The following is a 17,864-nucleotide window of genomic DNA, read 5'->3' on the forward strand; positions in this document are numbered from 1 at the left end:
GTTAAATAATTGGATTGTATACTCTGGGTAGAAAGATCATAACATTCATAACTTTCAAACAATTTTTCCATATTTTCCCTCTCACTGCACCACTGTGAGACAGGTAGTCCTAATGTATCATTCTCATTTTTAAGGGAGCTTTATCATTTTTATTTTATAAGTGAGGAAACTGAGTCTCAGGTTAAACAAGTGACTTCTCCAAGGTCACACTGTTGAGTGCTGGAACTAATGATTCAAACCCAAGTTTACTGACTCTAAATTTTATGCTGTTTTTCTTTTGGGAAAAACAGGTAATTACTAGGCCCTTAGATATCGTTATTTCTAATATATGAAATTAAGCTACAGCCAGAAATTTCATTAGGTATAATACTAACAAATTATTCACCAGGATTTTCATTTTTGTCAACAATTGGAAAAATTCTATATGAAAAAGAGAGATGCCAGAGGTAATATTAGAGAAACTAAAATATAATGATAAATGATATATTGTCCATTTGTGCAGGTCTTTGGGAGAGTCAAACTAAGTAGCTATTTCCTTGGTAATTCACTCTCTGAAATTCCCCATTCCAGAAAAAAATTAGTTCAGTGTGCTTTGGAGCTGTTATCTATTTGATAATTCTTAGAGGGTTAATGTTTATATATATGAGTTCCACTTTAAGGGGTTTCAGAATCAAGAGAAAACTAGATTGTATTCCTTCATCTACTGGGGCTATTAAATTTTTTAAGTTGTGAAATCAGGAATTAAAAAAGTTCTAAGAAAACATGTTCCATTCTCTAAACATACCAGATAAAAAAATTAGAGGCATTTAAAAGACATCCTTATCTGTACTGGCCAGACCATATTAATTTTGACTCAAAATCCAGCCCAGTGATTGTATAAGATTTTTTAAGTGACCTGCTTATGATACAGTCCATAAAAAGAGCCTTATAAAAGAATACAAGATAAGAAGGCATACAGAACTCTTAATTATAGACTGTGAACAGATCCCAATTTCACTCATCCCAAAGTGACTTCAATCAGGGTTATAAAAAAAGACCTCATTTGTGACACTTACAAACTCACAGTGTAGAAAACATATCAATAGCTACCTTTGAGATGCTTTGCTTCCCTTTGGGCAGCAAATAAAACTGGCTCACCAAAGCTGTGTTATTTTTAAAAATTCCTACATCACACCACTGTCGTTCTCCTGCTTTCACTGTGGCCACTGGATTTGAAGGAGTCTCTTTCTAATTTTAGAGAAAGAAAAATTTATCAAGACTCTTATTGAGCATATAAGAAACTTCAAGATTTAACAAATCCATGCAGTGATCTACAAGGAGGTATACGGGTAAACACCACAACATTAACAGCTCATAAGTAAATAAACTCTTAACAGATTAGGTCAACTGACAGTGAAACAGGGATGCCAATTCAAACATGGGGAGTGACAGGCATTCTCCAAGTCAGTAGCTCTGGACTATCAACCTAGCTAGAGTTAGCATGCTTTCCAATCAGTGATTTGTTAAAATGCCAGCTGTTTTATAGAACATTGTCATTTCAGAGACTCTCTCAGAAAATGTAATCCCTTTAGTGTGACATTATACCTTGCTCCAAAAGGAGCAAATAAGGAAAAATTCATTCCAAGCTGGCTTATTTCTAGATTCAAAAACAACTAGCAGAAATTCAGTGATCTTTGCACTTGAAATACCTGTGATTCTCCAAACCTAAAAGGAGAAAAAATGTTCAAAACTAAAATGCAATTTGAATACACTTTAGTATATACTAAAGAGGAGCAGGTTAAACAGTTTTACATTTTTTACCTTGCTTTAAAACAAATACACTTCCTCTACCTTAAACTACTTTTAGTGATAAGTGAATTATACTTATCCCTGGAACTAACCTTTTTAAGCCATCTTCTTTATAAATGAGACACTGTTTCCAGAAGCTCAAAACAAATGTGCACTTCAGTTATTTATTTCTGTCTTAAATATATAACAGCAGAGGTACATGCTTATAATTCACATTATTTGTTATTTAGGCTATCACACATGACAAAGTGAGCTAACTAGAAAAGTCTTTAAGGTTTTAAAAAAAGGAATAGCTTTAAACTTGTTTTCATTTTTAAAGTTGTAAAAACTCTCTTCAACAACTTTTATAAAACAACTGGCTCCAACTGAAATAACAAATACCATTCTGCCTGATGTGCTGCAAGACAGATTGAAGAGAAAAACGTTCCCTTTAATAATTTTTCCCTGAGTCTAAGAACTCTAGGACTTAACGTAACATTCTGGAAAGGTGAAAGCTGATGAAGATAAAACTACAATCAAAATCCATAAAATCATGATTGAAAGGAAACTAAAACTACAGATAATTCTTGAAGATTCTAAGAGGTAAATATTAGGTCAAATAAAAACTCTTGCTCATAGCAATAAAGCTGAAATGACTCAGCATTTTAAAATAAATTAAAAGGTATATACACACACATGCACACACACACATATGTATTACCCTTGTATTTATGTAATTAAGACAGTTGTGTATACTTGTGAGGCACATTCCTAGCATTTTAAGTTTGGTGCCATGCAGACCAGTTCTGGCCTTTCATAAAACGATGCCATGTTGTAGATTATTGGCCTACCCAATAGGTATGCCTACCCAACATTGCAATATTCTGCTGTTCTCCTAATAAGTAGCTAGTAATAGAGCCATTCAAGTTTTCCATTCTGTACCATGTCCTTTTACTCTTAAACCACTAATGTAACTTACATATATACGTATATATGTTCACATACACACACACATATTTCTGATTATGAAAGTAACACATTTCACTATACAAAAATACTGAAGGCCCAAAGAAGAAAATAAAGAGCATCTATGGTCGCACAACCTGAAGAAAGTCATCCAGCATTGTAGTATGGATGTATGTGGATTCACGTGAGAGTAGGAATGTATCTACTGTGTGAATCTTTTAATAAAATTGGGACCACAGCATATCTATATTATTTTTTATGCAGCTTTTTTTCACTTAACAGTATACTGTAAACATTTTCCTATTCAAGCCTTCATTTCTCAATCTATGTCAAGTCATTACTAAAGGACACTCAAGAATCTTCTCATGAATTCACGCTGAAGTTGCTCAGCATTTAAAGCATACTTGGCCACCTGTAAACACAAGTGATCTTCAGGTCACGTACTTACAGAAAATGACATCGCTGTGGCCTGTGTTTCCACACGGCTGATCTTAGTTGCAGGTAGGGCACATGTATCATCAACTAAAAACCAAACAATTCATCATATAAGACTTACATGATCACTTATCAAACAGACACATTAAAATATAATTTATAAACATAAAAAAATAGCCCCAGGGAGAAAAGCACAATAATTAGAAATATGGACCCTCTAACTCAAATTCATTCACAATGTTCATTTCTCAAGGGTTTGATGGCCAGCTAGAACTTCAGAGAACGTTTACCAAAGATGAAACACAATTCCTATAGCAAAAGAAACGAGAATTTATAAAATCAGAAATCTATCAAGCTGGAGGAATTGTTACCCCATAGTCTAAAGAATAAATCTTTTCTATGGAAAAAAAATTTGCTGAATATATTCACGGTAGGAAAAACACATTCTGAACGTATTTTGGTGTGTGCTGATTTAAATATCTTATGGAAGGCAGAAGAGTATGTTGTATAATAATTTTAATTGGAATGTTTTATCTGTTTATATATAACTCAATCCAAGATGAAATGCAATTCCCATCTAAACAAGTAAGTTTGATGAATTTATATACACAAATGGTTCAAAATACAGTATGTGAAACACATTTCAAACCTTCAGATTTGGTACTGAATGTTGTTAGTGAAGTTTCATCTTTAACAACTGCCCCATTTGTACTGGATGATTCAGTTTTAATGGTCTGCTGGGTTACCATAGTTTGTGCGCTGGAAACAGAACTGGATACAGAAGTTTCAGGGATTACTGTTCTTAAGTCCAGGCAACTACTTAGAACACCTATATTTGCTGAAGTATGAGGACCTAAAATTAAAGTGAGAAAAACAATTATTAACATAACGCCTGCAATATGTGTGCTATCTTATTATGGTTCTTGTCACACGTTCTTGGTATTTCAATTTTAAAAATCATAAACATAGGCACTGCAAATGTCATGCATATGAATTAACCATTAGGCTAAACATAAAATGTTTAGAAAAATAAAGTGGACAACAGGGGCACCTGGGTGGCTCAGTCAGTTGAGCTCTAACTCTTGATTTCGGCTCAGGTCACGATCTCACAGTTTGTTGAGATCGAGCCCCATGTCGGGCTGTGCGCTGACAGCATGGAGCCTGCTTGGGATTCTCTTTTTCCCTCTCTCTTTGCCCCTCTCCTGCTCATGCACTCTCTCTCTCTCTTAAAATAAATATTTTTTAAAAAATAAAAGAAAAAGAAAATAAAATGTACTACATAGATAACAGATGTCCAACTTCTCAGGTCCTTCTTCCATTCTAAACACTGAATCATTGTTCTTGGACTCTTCTAAATCATAGATCAAATGCCTTGCCTCCCACTTTAGGGGAAAAAACAGAAGTCATCAGGCATGAATGCCTTGAGTTTTCTGCCTTCTTCTGCCCTAAACTAGAAACACATTTATGATTGGGCCCATCCTTTCTATCTTCTCTTCCATTTCAGAGGACGAACTGACCTCTCTCCAGAGGAAGGATAATCAATCCTCCTGTGATCTTGGTTCTATCCCTTCCCCATATTTTGGGACCCTCTTTTATCAATCATTCCTTTCTCTTCAGGGTTTTCAGATTCTTTTTTCATTAGCAGTTTTTGGCGCTCAGTCCTTAAACATTATCAAGTCTCTCAAGCAAACAAAACACCCATCTTCTTTGACCCCACAAATCTTCTCCAGTTGCCATTACCCCTCACTAATTCCTTCAGAGCAGTCTCTACTTCCCTGACCTCCTCAAATTTGGTTTCTACCCCTCTACTCTAATGAAATGGCTCTGGCAAACGTCAATGATTTCTAAGGGATGCTTTTCAATTTCCACTTACTTGACCTTTCTGCAACATAAACAATACCGACCACATACTCCTTCTTTGAAGTTGTTTCTTTCTATGACTTATAATTACTCATTCCACAATATTTTTTATGCTTATTTATTTTGAAAGAGAGAGCGAGAGAGAAAGAGAGAACAAGCAGGGCAGGAGCAGAGAGAGAGAAACCCAAGTGGGCTCCACGCCATCAGCGCAGAGCCTGAGCAGGATTCCATCCCACGAACTGTGAAATTATGACCTGAGCAAAATCAAGAGTTGGATGCTTAACCAACTGAGCCACCTAGGCACCCCTCACTCCACAATACTGAGGACTTACTATTTACCAGATATCGTGCATGCTTCTACAATGGTGAAATAAAGCAGGCATGGTTAATACTTCATGAAGTTATAATCGTGTGGTAGAGAAACATGCATACACAAACTGAGATGACCACTACTGAGAAAAAAAAAACAGGACACCAATCTACTTGGTTCTTTTCCTGGCCTTTTAAGAACCCCTTTTCAATCTCTGTAGCTGGCTTCTTCTCTTCAGATGACTTTTTAAATGCAGGTGTTCCCAAGCCTTCTCTTTTCTCCATTTACATATTTTCCTATGTTTTCGCTACCATTCATAAATCATACATCTCCCAAATACATATATTCTGGACACTGCCAGGTGCTAAGAATCTCGCAGTGAACAAGTCAGATAAAGTCACTACTCCTTGTGGCGCTCATATTTTAGTTACCCTTAATTTCTAAATTTATACTCCAGCCAAAAATTACCACCTAGACTCTACACCTAAATATCCAACTGCCAATTAAAAATCTTTACCAGTATGTTCCTCAAGTGTCTCAAAAACACTAAGTTCAAAGTTGAACTTACCTTTTTCCCAAATCTGTTCTGGCTCCTATATTTCATTTCTTGATAAAGAGTATCATCACTCATTGAATATCCAACCAAAAAACTGGGAGTCATGGTAAACTCGTTTTTATTTCTCATATCCAACCAGTTTCCAAGGCTAGTAATAGATGCTAGTTTCTAAAACTCTCAGAAATGATATATTCTCTTCTCTCCATTCCACCCACTGCTTCAGTCTCTGGTTATCTCTTAGAGTCCCAAAAGAACCTTCTACGAAGCCTCCCAATCATTTCCTACTCCAGTTCTTCTGATGGTGAGGCCAGAGTGTTCTTTCCAAAACAACAATAACAACTAATCATGTCACTCTTCCACTTTTGAAACATACCAGCTACTCCAACCTACAAAGAAAAAGGTCCAATCTGCCCTTGTTAACCTAAGATTGGGTAGCCAATCATTCACAGATTTGAATGTCTATGATCTGTCAGTGATACTGTCGCTGTACAACCACTCTGGTTTTCCCATTTGTTTCGTACTAATTTTTTCTAAACTGTCTTACAACATACGATTTAGAGTACATTAAGATTCTGAAATCTCAAAGCTCTTATTTGTTTTCAAGAGCATAAACTTCTTTATAAGATAAACATAGAAAATCACTATAAGAAAGAAATATAAATTGAGGTCCAGGACCAGGCTTTTATAATTTTAACCAAATGATTCCACCTGAAAATCAATAAAACAAAAGTGCTCTCCTTTTGCACAGGTGATGAAATAAGGAAAAATTACAGGAAATTATTTTCATTGAATATTCTTACCTACCACAGACTCATTAAGAAAAATGGAAATAAAGGTGTGCCTGGGTGGCTCAGTTGATTAAGTGTCTGACTTTGGCTCCAGTCACGATCTCATGGTTCATGAGTTTGAGCCCCACATTGGGCTTTCTGCTGTCAGCATGGAGCTTGCTTCAGCTCCTCTGTACCCCACTCTCTCTCTGCCCCTCCCTCTCTTGCACTGTCTCCCAAAAATAAACATTTAAAAAAATGGAAATAAAAATAATATTCATCTTGTTAAGTTTGTATCACTGAATAGGCATTAGATTTATATCAGCTGTCATGACTTTCTCAAATTAAAAATAAAGTCACGTTTTTTTTCTTTCTTTCTTTTTCGTTCTTTCTTTCTTTTTTAATTTTAGAGACAGAACACAAAAGTGAGGTAGGGGGGCAGAGGGAGAGAGAGAATCCCAAGCAGGCTCCACGCTCAGCCTGGAGCCCGACACAGGGCTTGATCCCACAACCCTGGGATCATGACCTTGGCCGAAATCAAGAGTTGGATGCTCAACCAACTGAGCCACCCAGGCGTTTCTAAAGTCACATGTTTCTATGTCAGGGACACCAGAATGAGATTTATAAAATAACTTTAGATACTGAAATCAGATACAATGTATCTGAAATGGCATCAGAATATTCAAATGAGCTCATTTTAAATATAAGGATCACCAAAGTACAAGCTGTCGCATGAATGTAATCAACAGTTCTCATAAATGAACTATCTTTCTGAGGATAATCCAGTTATTTCCTAAACAAATATTTACTAAATGACTACTATTAACCAAGCATGGATCTGGGTGCTGAGGAAATAGAGATGAACAAGAAAATCCCTGCCCCAAATAGATAATTTCAGATAGTTCTAAGTGCTAAGAAAATACAGTAATGGGAACGTGACACTGAACATACTGGCCAACCTCAAATGTCATACAAGAGCTTGCCTCATTTGAGTTCCATACCTAACTAAGCTTTGCAATTCAGGTCAGTGCTTTCTTAGTATCCTGACATCACTCTAACTAGGGTCAATGTGGCTAGTTTATTATTATTTTGAAAATGGATCAAAACCATACAACATTTACTTTTTCAGAGACTATAATTCCCTATTGTTATTATAAAAAGCTTTGGCTTTACCTAAAGTGTCATCTTTGAGGCACCTGAGTGGATGAGTTGATTAAGCATCTGACTCTTAGTTTTGGCTCAGGTCATGATCTCATGGTCTGTGAGTTCGAGTCCTGTGTTGGGCTCTGCACTGATGGCGCGGAACCTGCTTGGGATTCTCTCTCTCTCTCTGCCCCTCCCCTGCTCGCACTCTCTCTCTCTCTCTCAAAATAAATAAACATTTTTTAAAAGTGCCATCTTTATACCTTCATTTTTCCTTAACATATCCACGACACAACTATTATGATTAGAAGTATTAGTTGCCATAGATGGATGTAAAGCGGCATTAAAATCAGTTGATGCTTTGAGATCTGGTCTGTTTTTCACAGAAGTTCCTTTCATAGGTGTATGTTCAGTTTTTGCACTGTTCGTTGTATCGCTGACCTATAAGAAATAAAACAGTTTATTGTAGCAAGCAATGTTCAGTTAAATAGAAATACATGTGAAAAACAAGCAAAATAATTTACAACTTGAATGCTTTTGAAAATAAATTTACCAAGATATAAAACAGTTTAAATTATACACTTAATTTGTATAGGATTATTCTTTAAATTTTACAACAGTTAAAAAAACCCATTTCCTCCCTTAATCTCCATTCTCAGAAGACCAGTTATAAAGGGGAATAGGAGGGTATATTCTGGGGGGGGGGGGGGGGGGAAAGGACACCAGACTATGTTTTATGAGTGGTAGTTAGTATGCAAGTAAATACGTATGCAGCATAGGCGACAACACCAGAGTTGCTGAGTTTAACACATTTGTCCAATTTTCTTAACAAAGTCAACATGGATTTTAAAGACCTGATGACTCCTAAAAATAAAATCTCAGTTCAAGCAAATGAATTATTCTATATGACTGAGTTTCCAAATAGATATCAAGATTTAATACATACACATATCAATATTCTTTGCCATTAAACATTTTTAAATAGCAGTCTCTTTAATTCTGTTTTTCTTTGCCTTCTTGTAGACACTATAATGAACACATTTAAACTTTTTGATAATTCAGGTCATCAAGGTCAACATCAGTTACTATACAGCAATATATATGGGTCTACTGAGCCATAAAAGTTACCTGGCTTCATTCAAAAACCCCAATATTGCTGCCCCCTTCTACTTACCTGTTTTTTGTCACTTTTCTGTCTCCACTGTCAATTATAACTTCTCATGGCTCTAGGATATTTGTCCACAACAGCCATGTTCAGAACACGTGAGCTTATCCCTACATCATTTCCCTTGAAAAGAATCTACTGTATATGCAGACAGCAGCTTGCCATATAAAACCAGTGTAAATCCTAGTGAGCTTATTCATTAGTCTCTACAGATACCTACTGTGAAGCACTTCATAAACAAGAAATAACCTCACAAACATCAGTGCTCAACTTAGCAACTCATATTCTTTGGCCAATGAAGTACATAGTAAAGAAATATATTTCATATGCATTTTTGAAGTACATCTTTAGAAACTTAAAACAGGAGTGTGTATGATACTTAGAAATGTCAAAATACAGGGGCGCCTGGATGGCGCAGTCGGTTAAGCGTCCGACTTCAGCCAGGTCACGATCTCGCAGTCCGTGAGTTCGAGCCCCGCATCAGGCTCTGGGCTGATGGCTCGGAGCCTGGAGCCTGTTTCCGATGCTGTGTCTCCCTCTCTCTCTGCCCCTCCCCCGTTCATGCTCTGTCTCTCTCTGTCCCAAAAATAAATAAAAAACGTTGAAAAAAAAAAAAATTTAAAAAAAGAAATGTCAAAATACAGATTTCAAGACACTGTAAGTATAAATTATAATGGATTAGCCTCTGATGCTGTGTGCAATGAAGGTAGACTTTAGTCTCCTGGTTAGGGGTTCTCAATCCAGGCCAGTGCCACAGTGCTCTATGGAGCTTTTCCTTAAAACCTGAGTTACCTGGGCATCATCCTAAAGATTGTGATTCACTAAATCTCGGGAAAGGCTTGGGATTCTGTGTATGTTTGTTTGTTTTTTAATCTCAGAGGTGATTCTAATATGCAGCCAGAGTTAAGAACCTCTGTTCTAGGGCAATATGCTACAAATATTAATAAAAATTGGGACTCTAACCATAAACATTCATTTACCATCATAAATTTTTTTTTTAACTTACACTGTTAGGAACGGTGCTATTACTGCCTGGTCTGTGAGGGTCCATTCTGACTCCTGTAGGAATGAGAAAGTTCAGACTGACATGCTCTAAATTAGCTTCAATAAAATATATTACAATCAAGTATTTCTGAAAGTTATGTATTAAAGCTTAAAAAGTAGTATCTTTATCAAAGTTAATCTATTTTCTTAATAGTCTGCTTACTGGTTGATTGAAATCCTTTCCAAAAGAACATGTAAAATGAAATCTGCTTTTACTTTCCAAGTGCCTATTACTTTGAATACTTGTTTAAAAAGCTGAAATATTTATGAAAGCTAATTAAAACCATCTCCTGAAGTCAGGTAGCATGTCGAAACAAGGAAGTACATCAGAGTGAACTGCAGAAAAAACTTTCTATCCTATGTGTCTATGCGTTCTACCTACCACATCATGATGGGAACACAGGCAAGTTTCGGAACTGAAATGCAACATATTTGATTAACCGGGCAGAAAACATCACATCATAACATTTTTAAAACTAGGCCTAATCACAGGCTTTCCTGTAGTCACTTTTTAAAAAAGCATCTGAACATGCAAGCTTCCAGGTGAAAATTATGTTACCTTGTAGATTTGGTGCCAGTGAGGAATCCGATGATGCACTTTGGTGTGGCAAGTCTGTATTGAGCTGCAAAAGATAGCCCTCAACTGTAGGCACTTCATCCCATTTGACGTGGAAAGAGTTGGTAGTGGCTTTGATCAGCTGTACTTGTGATGGTGCCGGCGGTTTCTCTAAAAAACAATATTGATATTATACTTTTAAGTTTCAAATGTATCAAGAGTTTGCTTGTACAATTTGTGTGGGCCTGGGGCTCTGAAAACATCAGCAATGAGTATTTCACCTGGTTACCCACAGGGAGATGTATTCAGATAAACGTAGCTATAGTAGGTCAAATGAAAACAGTTTGGGGTTCTGGTCCTACTTATTTATTTAATTCCTTATACAAATAGAGAGAAAAATTCCAAGCCATGTGATCAGCAGAATCAGAAAAAAATATTTAATCCTAGAAGTGGGAGCAGGGCACCAAGTATTTTATAGTTAGAGCTACATTATTTTACCTATGTAAGTTTTTAATTGAACGAGCCAATTTTCAGCCAATAGCATACAAGTTAGAAATACTGTTAGTGTTAGCAAATATGATTTGGACATGATATTTTGGGAAAACACAACTTCTTGAAGTTAATACCCTTTTATCAAAACTTGTACTACCCCAAACAGGTAACTACTTTGATGTAAAATATTACAACATTTCCAAAACAAGTAACAATCATAGGCTTTTAGAACTAGAAAGAAGGATCTGAGATTATTTCTACAACATCCTTGTCCTCTTTTTGTTTACCTACCAATTCAGGGAACTCACAATTCCTAAGGGAGTACATTCCATCTTTGGACAGTTACATAAGAAAATTTAGTCTCCTAGTGAGTTGATATCTATAAGCTATATTTTAATCATTACAGAACAGGTCTGATATCTATTTTTTTGTATCTTTTAGAGAAGGGGTCAGCAAACTGGCTGGCTTATGGGCTAGATCCAGTCTATGCCTGTTTTTGTAACTAAAGTCTTGTTGAAACACAGCCATGCTCATTTGTTTATGTATTAGTTATGACTGTTTTCATTCTACAGCAGCAGAGTTACATAGTTATAACAGAGACCATACGCAGCCTGCAAAGCCTAAAATATTTACTATCTGACCCTTTACAGAAAAAAACTGATGACTATGATTTGGAGGATAAGTAAGCCTAGTTCCTTCAACTATTCCCCATGTAGATTCCTCCATGATCCTATTCACAACCCAGTTTATTTATGTTTCTTAAAGACAACCCACATAAGGAAACAAAAAGAAGACAGGTCCAAGAAGTATACTACTTACACAACAGAAGCTTACATGAAGAGAAAATAGAGAAAACAGAAGGGTGCACATCAATGAAATAAATCAAGAAAATTCCCAGAACTGAAGAACATGAGTTTACAGACTAAAAGGGCCCAATGAGTATTCAACACACTGGGTTAAAAATAGATGCACCAAAGCACATCACCATGAAATTTAAGAATAATGGAGACAAAAGTCCCAAAAGCTATCAAAGGTGAGGGGGAAGGTCACATTTAAAGAAACAAAAATCAGGGGTGCCTGGGTGGCTTAGTTGGTTAAGCATTCGACTCTTGGTTTTGGCTCAGGTCATGATCTTGCAGTTAATGAGTTCGAGGCCTGCATCGGGCTCTGTACTGACAGTGCAGAGCCTACTTGGGATTCTCTCCCTCCCTCTCTCTCTCTGCCTCTGTTGCATACACTCTCTCTCTCAAAATAAATATGTAAATTTTAAAAAAAAGGAACAAAAATCAGAAGTGGTTTGGGTTTCTCAACAAAAACACTAGAAGCTTAAATACAACAATGCTTTCAAAATTCTGAAGGGTAATGACATCCAGTGTCGAATTCTATTTCCCTGCAAATAGCCAATTAAATGGAAGGAAGACTGAATATATTTCCAGACAATGCAAGGTCTGAAAATAAATTTATCTCCTATGCACTCTTTTCCTGGGATGCATTCCACAAAAAAAGAAAAAGTTAACTAAGAAAGGGAAAAATACAGGAACTAGCAACAGGGAATCTGGCACAGGTGAGAGGCAGAAGATATCTCCAGGAAGATGATGAAGGGAGACTCCAGGACGATAGCTGTGCACGATTTGTGGAGCAGGAGAACCATGCCAACCATCCCAGATTGGAGCAGGAGACAGTTCTTGTCTTTCATTTTTTTAGTTTATTTATTTATTCTGAGAGAGAGTGAGAGAGAGAGAGAGAGAGAGAGAGAGAGAGCACGAGCAGGGGAGGGTCAGAGAGATCATGACATGAGCCGAAACCAAGAGTTGGATGCTTAACTGACTGAGCCACCCAGACCAGGAGCCCCAGGAGAAATTTCTTCAAGATGATGAAATATGATAGAATATATCTGATGCATCTAACCATAATGAGAGAAGATTTAAACAAATTAAAGAGTATGGACTGAATTGGTGGTAAATACATACAAATCAAAGACAAACAAAAATGACAATTATTAATCCATGGCATGGCTCACCTGTGAACAGTGTTTATATGGTCATAATGTAAACAATGACTACTCATCTAACAAAATTGCTGCATAACCATATTGAGAGAATGAGGGTAGGAAAGGTATAGAGCAGAGAAGCAAGGAATGGTGGGAAGAAGAAATAAATCCTTAACTGTTATAGTAGAAAGTGATCATTTTATGCCTAAACTGAAAAAAATCAAAGTAATATATTAATGTTATATGGAAATATGGAAGGAAATCCCAAAAGGATTGTTTAACAGAGTTGAAAGCAGATGCTTGTGAAGCAAGGAAAATGAGAGGAAGGTGGGAGCAAAGGACTATTTTTAATAAAAAGCCTTATGGCATTATCTACTCTTAAATGCTATCAAATTCACAAAGATTAACTATAAGTGAAAAAAAGCAAGATGAAGAGCCCTCATTTCCCCAGTTCCCAAAATTCATGCCAACTTATCAAGAGGAGAAGCAAAATCTAAATTCCAACTTTATGACAGTAGCCATGATAACTTTTAAATTGACACCGTCTAAGGCTTATGGAAAAACTGGCCATTCAGAGCCAGGAATTTTTAATCTTTTAAAAGTCACAGATCGCTTAGACAATCTGCTTCAAGTGATGTATTCACTACCAAGAAAAATTTATACACACACATTTTTTCTTCCAATCTCAGGGATTGAAGTTTATCCTTGGACTTCAGGTAATAACTCCCAATTTCAAAGATGCAACAGTAAGTTGGATTTTCTATATTTCTTTCCCGCTTGCTAGTATGTGCTTCTTCCATACAAGCATTTAGTCTCTAACTTTGTTGTTCAATTTATTATTTTTTCAATTATCTTTTTTTATTTTTTTAAATTTACATCCAAATTAGTTAGCACACAGTGCAACAATGATTTCAAGAGTAGATTCCTTAATGCCCCTTACCCATTTAGCCCATCCCCCCTCCCACAATCCCTCCAGTAACCCTCTGTTTGTTCTCCGTATTTAAGAGTCTCTTATGGGGGTGCGTGGGTGGCTCAGTCGGTTAAGCGTCCGACTTCGGCTCAGGTCATGATCTCACGGTGAGTTCAGGCCCCGCGTCGGGCTCTGTGCTGACAGCTCAGAGCTCAGAGCCTAGAGCCTGCTTCGGATTCTGTGTCTCCCTCTCTCTCTGACCCTCCCCCATTCATGCTCTGTCTCTCTCTGTCTCAAAAACAAACATTAAAAAAAAAAAATTTTTTTTTTTAAATAAAAGATTAAAAAAAAAAAAAAGAGTCTCTTATGTTTTGTCCCCCTCTTGGTTTTTATATTATTTTTGCTTCCCTTCCCCTATATTCATCTGTTTTGTCTCTTAAAGTCCTCATATGAGTGAAGTCATATGATATTTGTCTTTCTCTGACTAATTTCACTTAGCATAAATCAATTATCTTTTTTTAAAGTTTATTTATTTATTGATAGAGAGAGAAAGAGAGAGAAAGAGAGAGAGAGACAGAGGGGCAAAGAGAGAAAGAATCCCAAGCAGGCTCCGCACCAGCAGCATGGAGTCCAATACGGGATTCGAACTCATGAACAGTGAGATCTATGACCTGAGCTGAAACCAAGAGTTGGATGCTTAACCAACTAAGCCACCCAAGTGCCCCATCAATTATCTTAATTTTTTTTTTTAATTTTTTAAAAATGTTTATTTTTGAGAGAAAGAAAGACAGAGCACAAGTCAGGGAGGGGCAGAGAGAGACGGAGACACCGAATCTGAAGCAGGCTCCAGGCTCTGAGCTGTCCGCACAGAGCCCGATGCGGGGTTCAAACTCACAAACCACGAGATCATGACCTGAGCTGAAGTAGGATGCTCAACCAACTGAGCCACCCAGGCGCCCCAATGTTTATTTATTTTTGAGAGAGAAAGAGAGACAGAAACAGAGTGCGAGCGAGGGGAGGGGCAGAGAGAGAGAGTGAAACACAGACTCTGAACAGGCTCCAGTCTCTGAGCTGTCAGTACAGAGCCTGATGCAGGGCTCGAACTCATAAGCTGTGAGATGATGACCTGAGCCGAAGTCAGATGGTTAACCGACTGAGCCACCCAGGTGTCCCTCATCTTTTAGATAACACTTTGGCATACTACTGTATCCTTCCAGAATTTTCTATTTATACACTTTAAGAAAACCCTGGAATTATAGATATGTTTTATAATCTGCTTTTCTCATATAACAGTGCACATTACATCATCTCCAAATCTGATTCTCCGCTGGCCTCCAGACTTCTTTGTTCCTCAACTACTTATTTGATCTCCTTATTTCAAACTTAGCATGGTCTAAATGGAACTCTTAATTTTCTCCCCAAGCCAGTTTTCTCCTCAGTCTTCTCCAGCTCAGTAAGTGGAAATACCACCAAATTATTCAAGCTAAAAACTTCATCCTCCTGTCCTTTCTGTCATATGCCACCCCCAATTCATCAGCCAGTTCTGTCAACAAGAACTCCAAAACATATCCTGAATTCAGCCACTTCTCTGCATCTCCACTGGCACCACCGTAGTCTAAGACTTCTCTGACTACTGTGAAAGCCTCCTAACTTGTCTCACTGTGTGCACCTTTGCTCACCTCCAATTTATTTTCCACGCAACTGCAGTGGCCATTGCAAAATGTACATCAGATCACGACACGTCTCTCCTTCAAACTAATAAATAACTAAAAGTACTAATAAATAACTATAAAGTACAAAAGATTGTACTTTATAAACAATCTAAACTCTACCATGATGTTTGAGGCCCTACAAGATCTGTCCTGTGGTCACTTTTCTAACCTCCATCCTTACACTCTCCTCTTTCACTGGGCCCAAACGAGCCACGCATTCCCATTTCAGGGCCCTTGTACTTGCTGTTCACTCTTCCTACAGTGTTGCTCCCCCAGCCTTTTCCACGGATAGCATCTTCTCCCCATCTGGATTATATTCCAAATGCCATTTCATACTTTTCTAACTACCCACTCCAAACTTAACCCCACCCCTCTTTACTCCAGTGCCTCCCATTACTATCCCACTGGTCTTACTGTCTTCACATGCTTACCAGAAATGGAACTGATTTTGTTAATTTGTTTGATTAGTGCCCATCATCCCCCTGCCCTCATACTCTCTAAGAATATAAGTTCTTTGACATCAGGGACATTATCAGTCTCTTTCACTGCTGTAGCATTTCACTTCTCAGCATTTAGAACAATTTAGAACAATTCCTGGTATACATATCAATCAATAAGTATTTATTAAAAAATAGATGAGCTCCATATTTAATAAATTTGTAGTGTTGTAATACTTTTTAAAAAATGGTTTTACTTTGGAATACTTTTAGATTTACAAAAAAAAAAATGCAGAGTGCCCATACATTCTTTATCTTTACTCAGTTTCCCCTAATGCTAACACATTTGTCAAAATTAAGAAATTAACACTGGAATAATAATGTTAACTAAACTACAGACCACTCAGATTTCACCAATTTTCTATTTACATTTTTGTTTGTTTTAATCCAATCTAGGGTGTACCACCTTGCATTTAGTCATCATATCTCCTTAGTCTCCTCCAATTTGTAACTATTTCTCACTTTCCACGTTTTTCATCACTTTGAAACTTTTTTTAAAGTGCATATCCATTCAGTTTGAGAGAGAGAGAGAGAGAGAGAGAGAGAGAGAGAGAGAGCAGAGGAGGGGCAGAGAGAAAGGGAGACAGAGAATCCGAAGTAGGCTCCACACTGCCAGCACAGAGTCCTATGCAGGGCTTGATCTCATGAACCATGAGATCAGGACCTGAGATGAAATCAAGAGTCCAACTCATTGCTTTCAAAGCCCCCCTCATCACTTTGAAACTTTTATTTAAGAGTATTGTTCACATATTCTCTAGAATGTCTAGAATGTCCCTCAATTTGCACTTATCTGATATGTTCTCTCAGAGTGGGGTTATAGGTTTTGGGGTAATACAAAGGTGAAGTTTCTTCTTATCACATGATATGAGAAGCAGGGATAAATGATATTAACATGACTATCACTAGTGATATTAACACTGATTACTTGATTAAGGTGGTGTTTTCCAGGTTTCCATACAGCCACTGTTTTTCTCTTTCCATATTCTATGCTTTGGAAGGGAGTCACCATATCCCAGTCTACACACTCAAAGAGAGGGACTCTCGTGGGCACCTGGGTGGCTCAGTTGGTTGAACATCCAACTTCGGCTCAGGTCATGATGTCATGGTTTGTGGGTTTGAGTCTACACACTCAAAGAGAGGGGCTCTCGTGGGCACCTGGGTGGCTCAGTTGGTTGAACATCCAACTTCGGCTCAGGTCATGATGTCGTGGTTCGTGGGTTTGAGCCCCACACTGGCCTCTGCACTGTCAGCGCAGAGCCTGCTTGGGATTCTCTCTCTCTCAAAATAAATAAATAAACTTAAAAAAAACCTCTCATGGAGTGAGAAATATCTACTCCAATGTATTATTTCTTCCATTCATTTTTAATTATGGAAAAGAGAGGCAGTGGCATTTACAATAAGTCTTAAGAGACAGACAGTGCTCAGGTATTTATTGACCTAAAAGAAAATTCTATTCCTTAAATACTCTTACCTACCAGTATCAAGATACCAAAGATCCTTGCAGCAAACTTGACTATTCAGTGCTTTTTTGTAGCCATCTCTTCCACTCCAAAAATACAATCGAGTGCCAATTGCTACAGCACAGTGTCCAGCTCGTGGTCTTGGTCTTGAATTTTTTTTATCTTCCTGAGAATCCGATACAAGGGTGGTCCATTCTGCTGTATCTACAAGACAGCAATATCCATGACTACAGT

General features: G+C 37.3%; 1 protein-coding gene across 5 annotated transcripts in view; it reads right to left on the reverse strand.

Moving 5' to 3' along the window:
* The window catches only part of HCFC2 (host cell factor C2), a 46,876-nt gene that overhangs the window by 15,455 nt on the left and 13,557 nt on the right, over positions 1-17,864 (reverse strand). For all 5 annotated transcript variants that reach the window (XM_058741567.1, XM_058741566.1, XM_058741565.1 and 2 more), the window contains exons 7-13: positions 17,646-17,834; positions 10,573-10,740; positions 9,976-10,028; positions 8,068-8,245; positions 3,818-4,021; positions 3,182-3,255; positions 1,090-1,227 (exon numbers count right to left, since the gene is read on the reverse strand). In XM_058741567.1, the coding sequence (XP_058597550.1) occupies positions 1,090-1,227; positions 3,182-3,255; positions 3,818-4,021; positions 8,068-8,245; positions 9,976-10,028; positions 10,573-10,740; positions 17,646-17,834 (1,004 nt within the window). The remainder of the gene's footprint in view (positions 1-1,089; positions 1,228-3,181; positions 3,256-3,817; positions 4,022-8,067; positions 8,246-9,975; positions 10,029-10,572; positions 10,741-17,645; positions 17,835-17,864) is intronic.

This window comes from Neofelis nebulosa, chromosome 8 (assembly GCF_028018385.1).
Source record: "Neofelis nebulosa isolate mNeoNeb1 chromosome 8, mNeoNeb1.pri, whole genome shotgun sequence".
Classification (NCBI taxonomy): domain Eukaryota; kingdom Metazoa; phylum Chordata; class Mammalia; order Carnivora; family Felidae; genus Neofelis; species Neofelis nebulosa.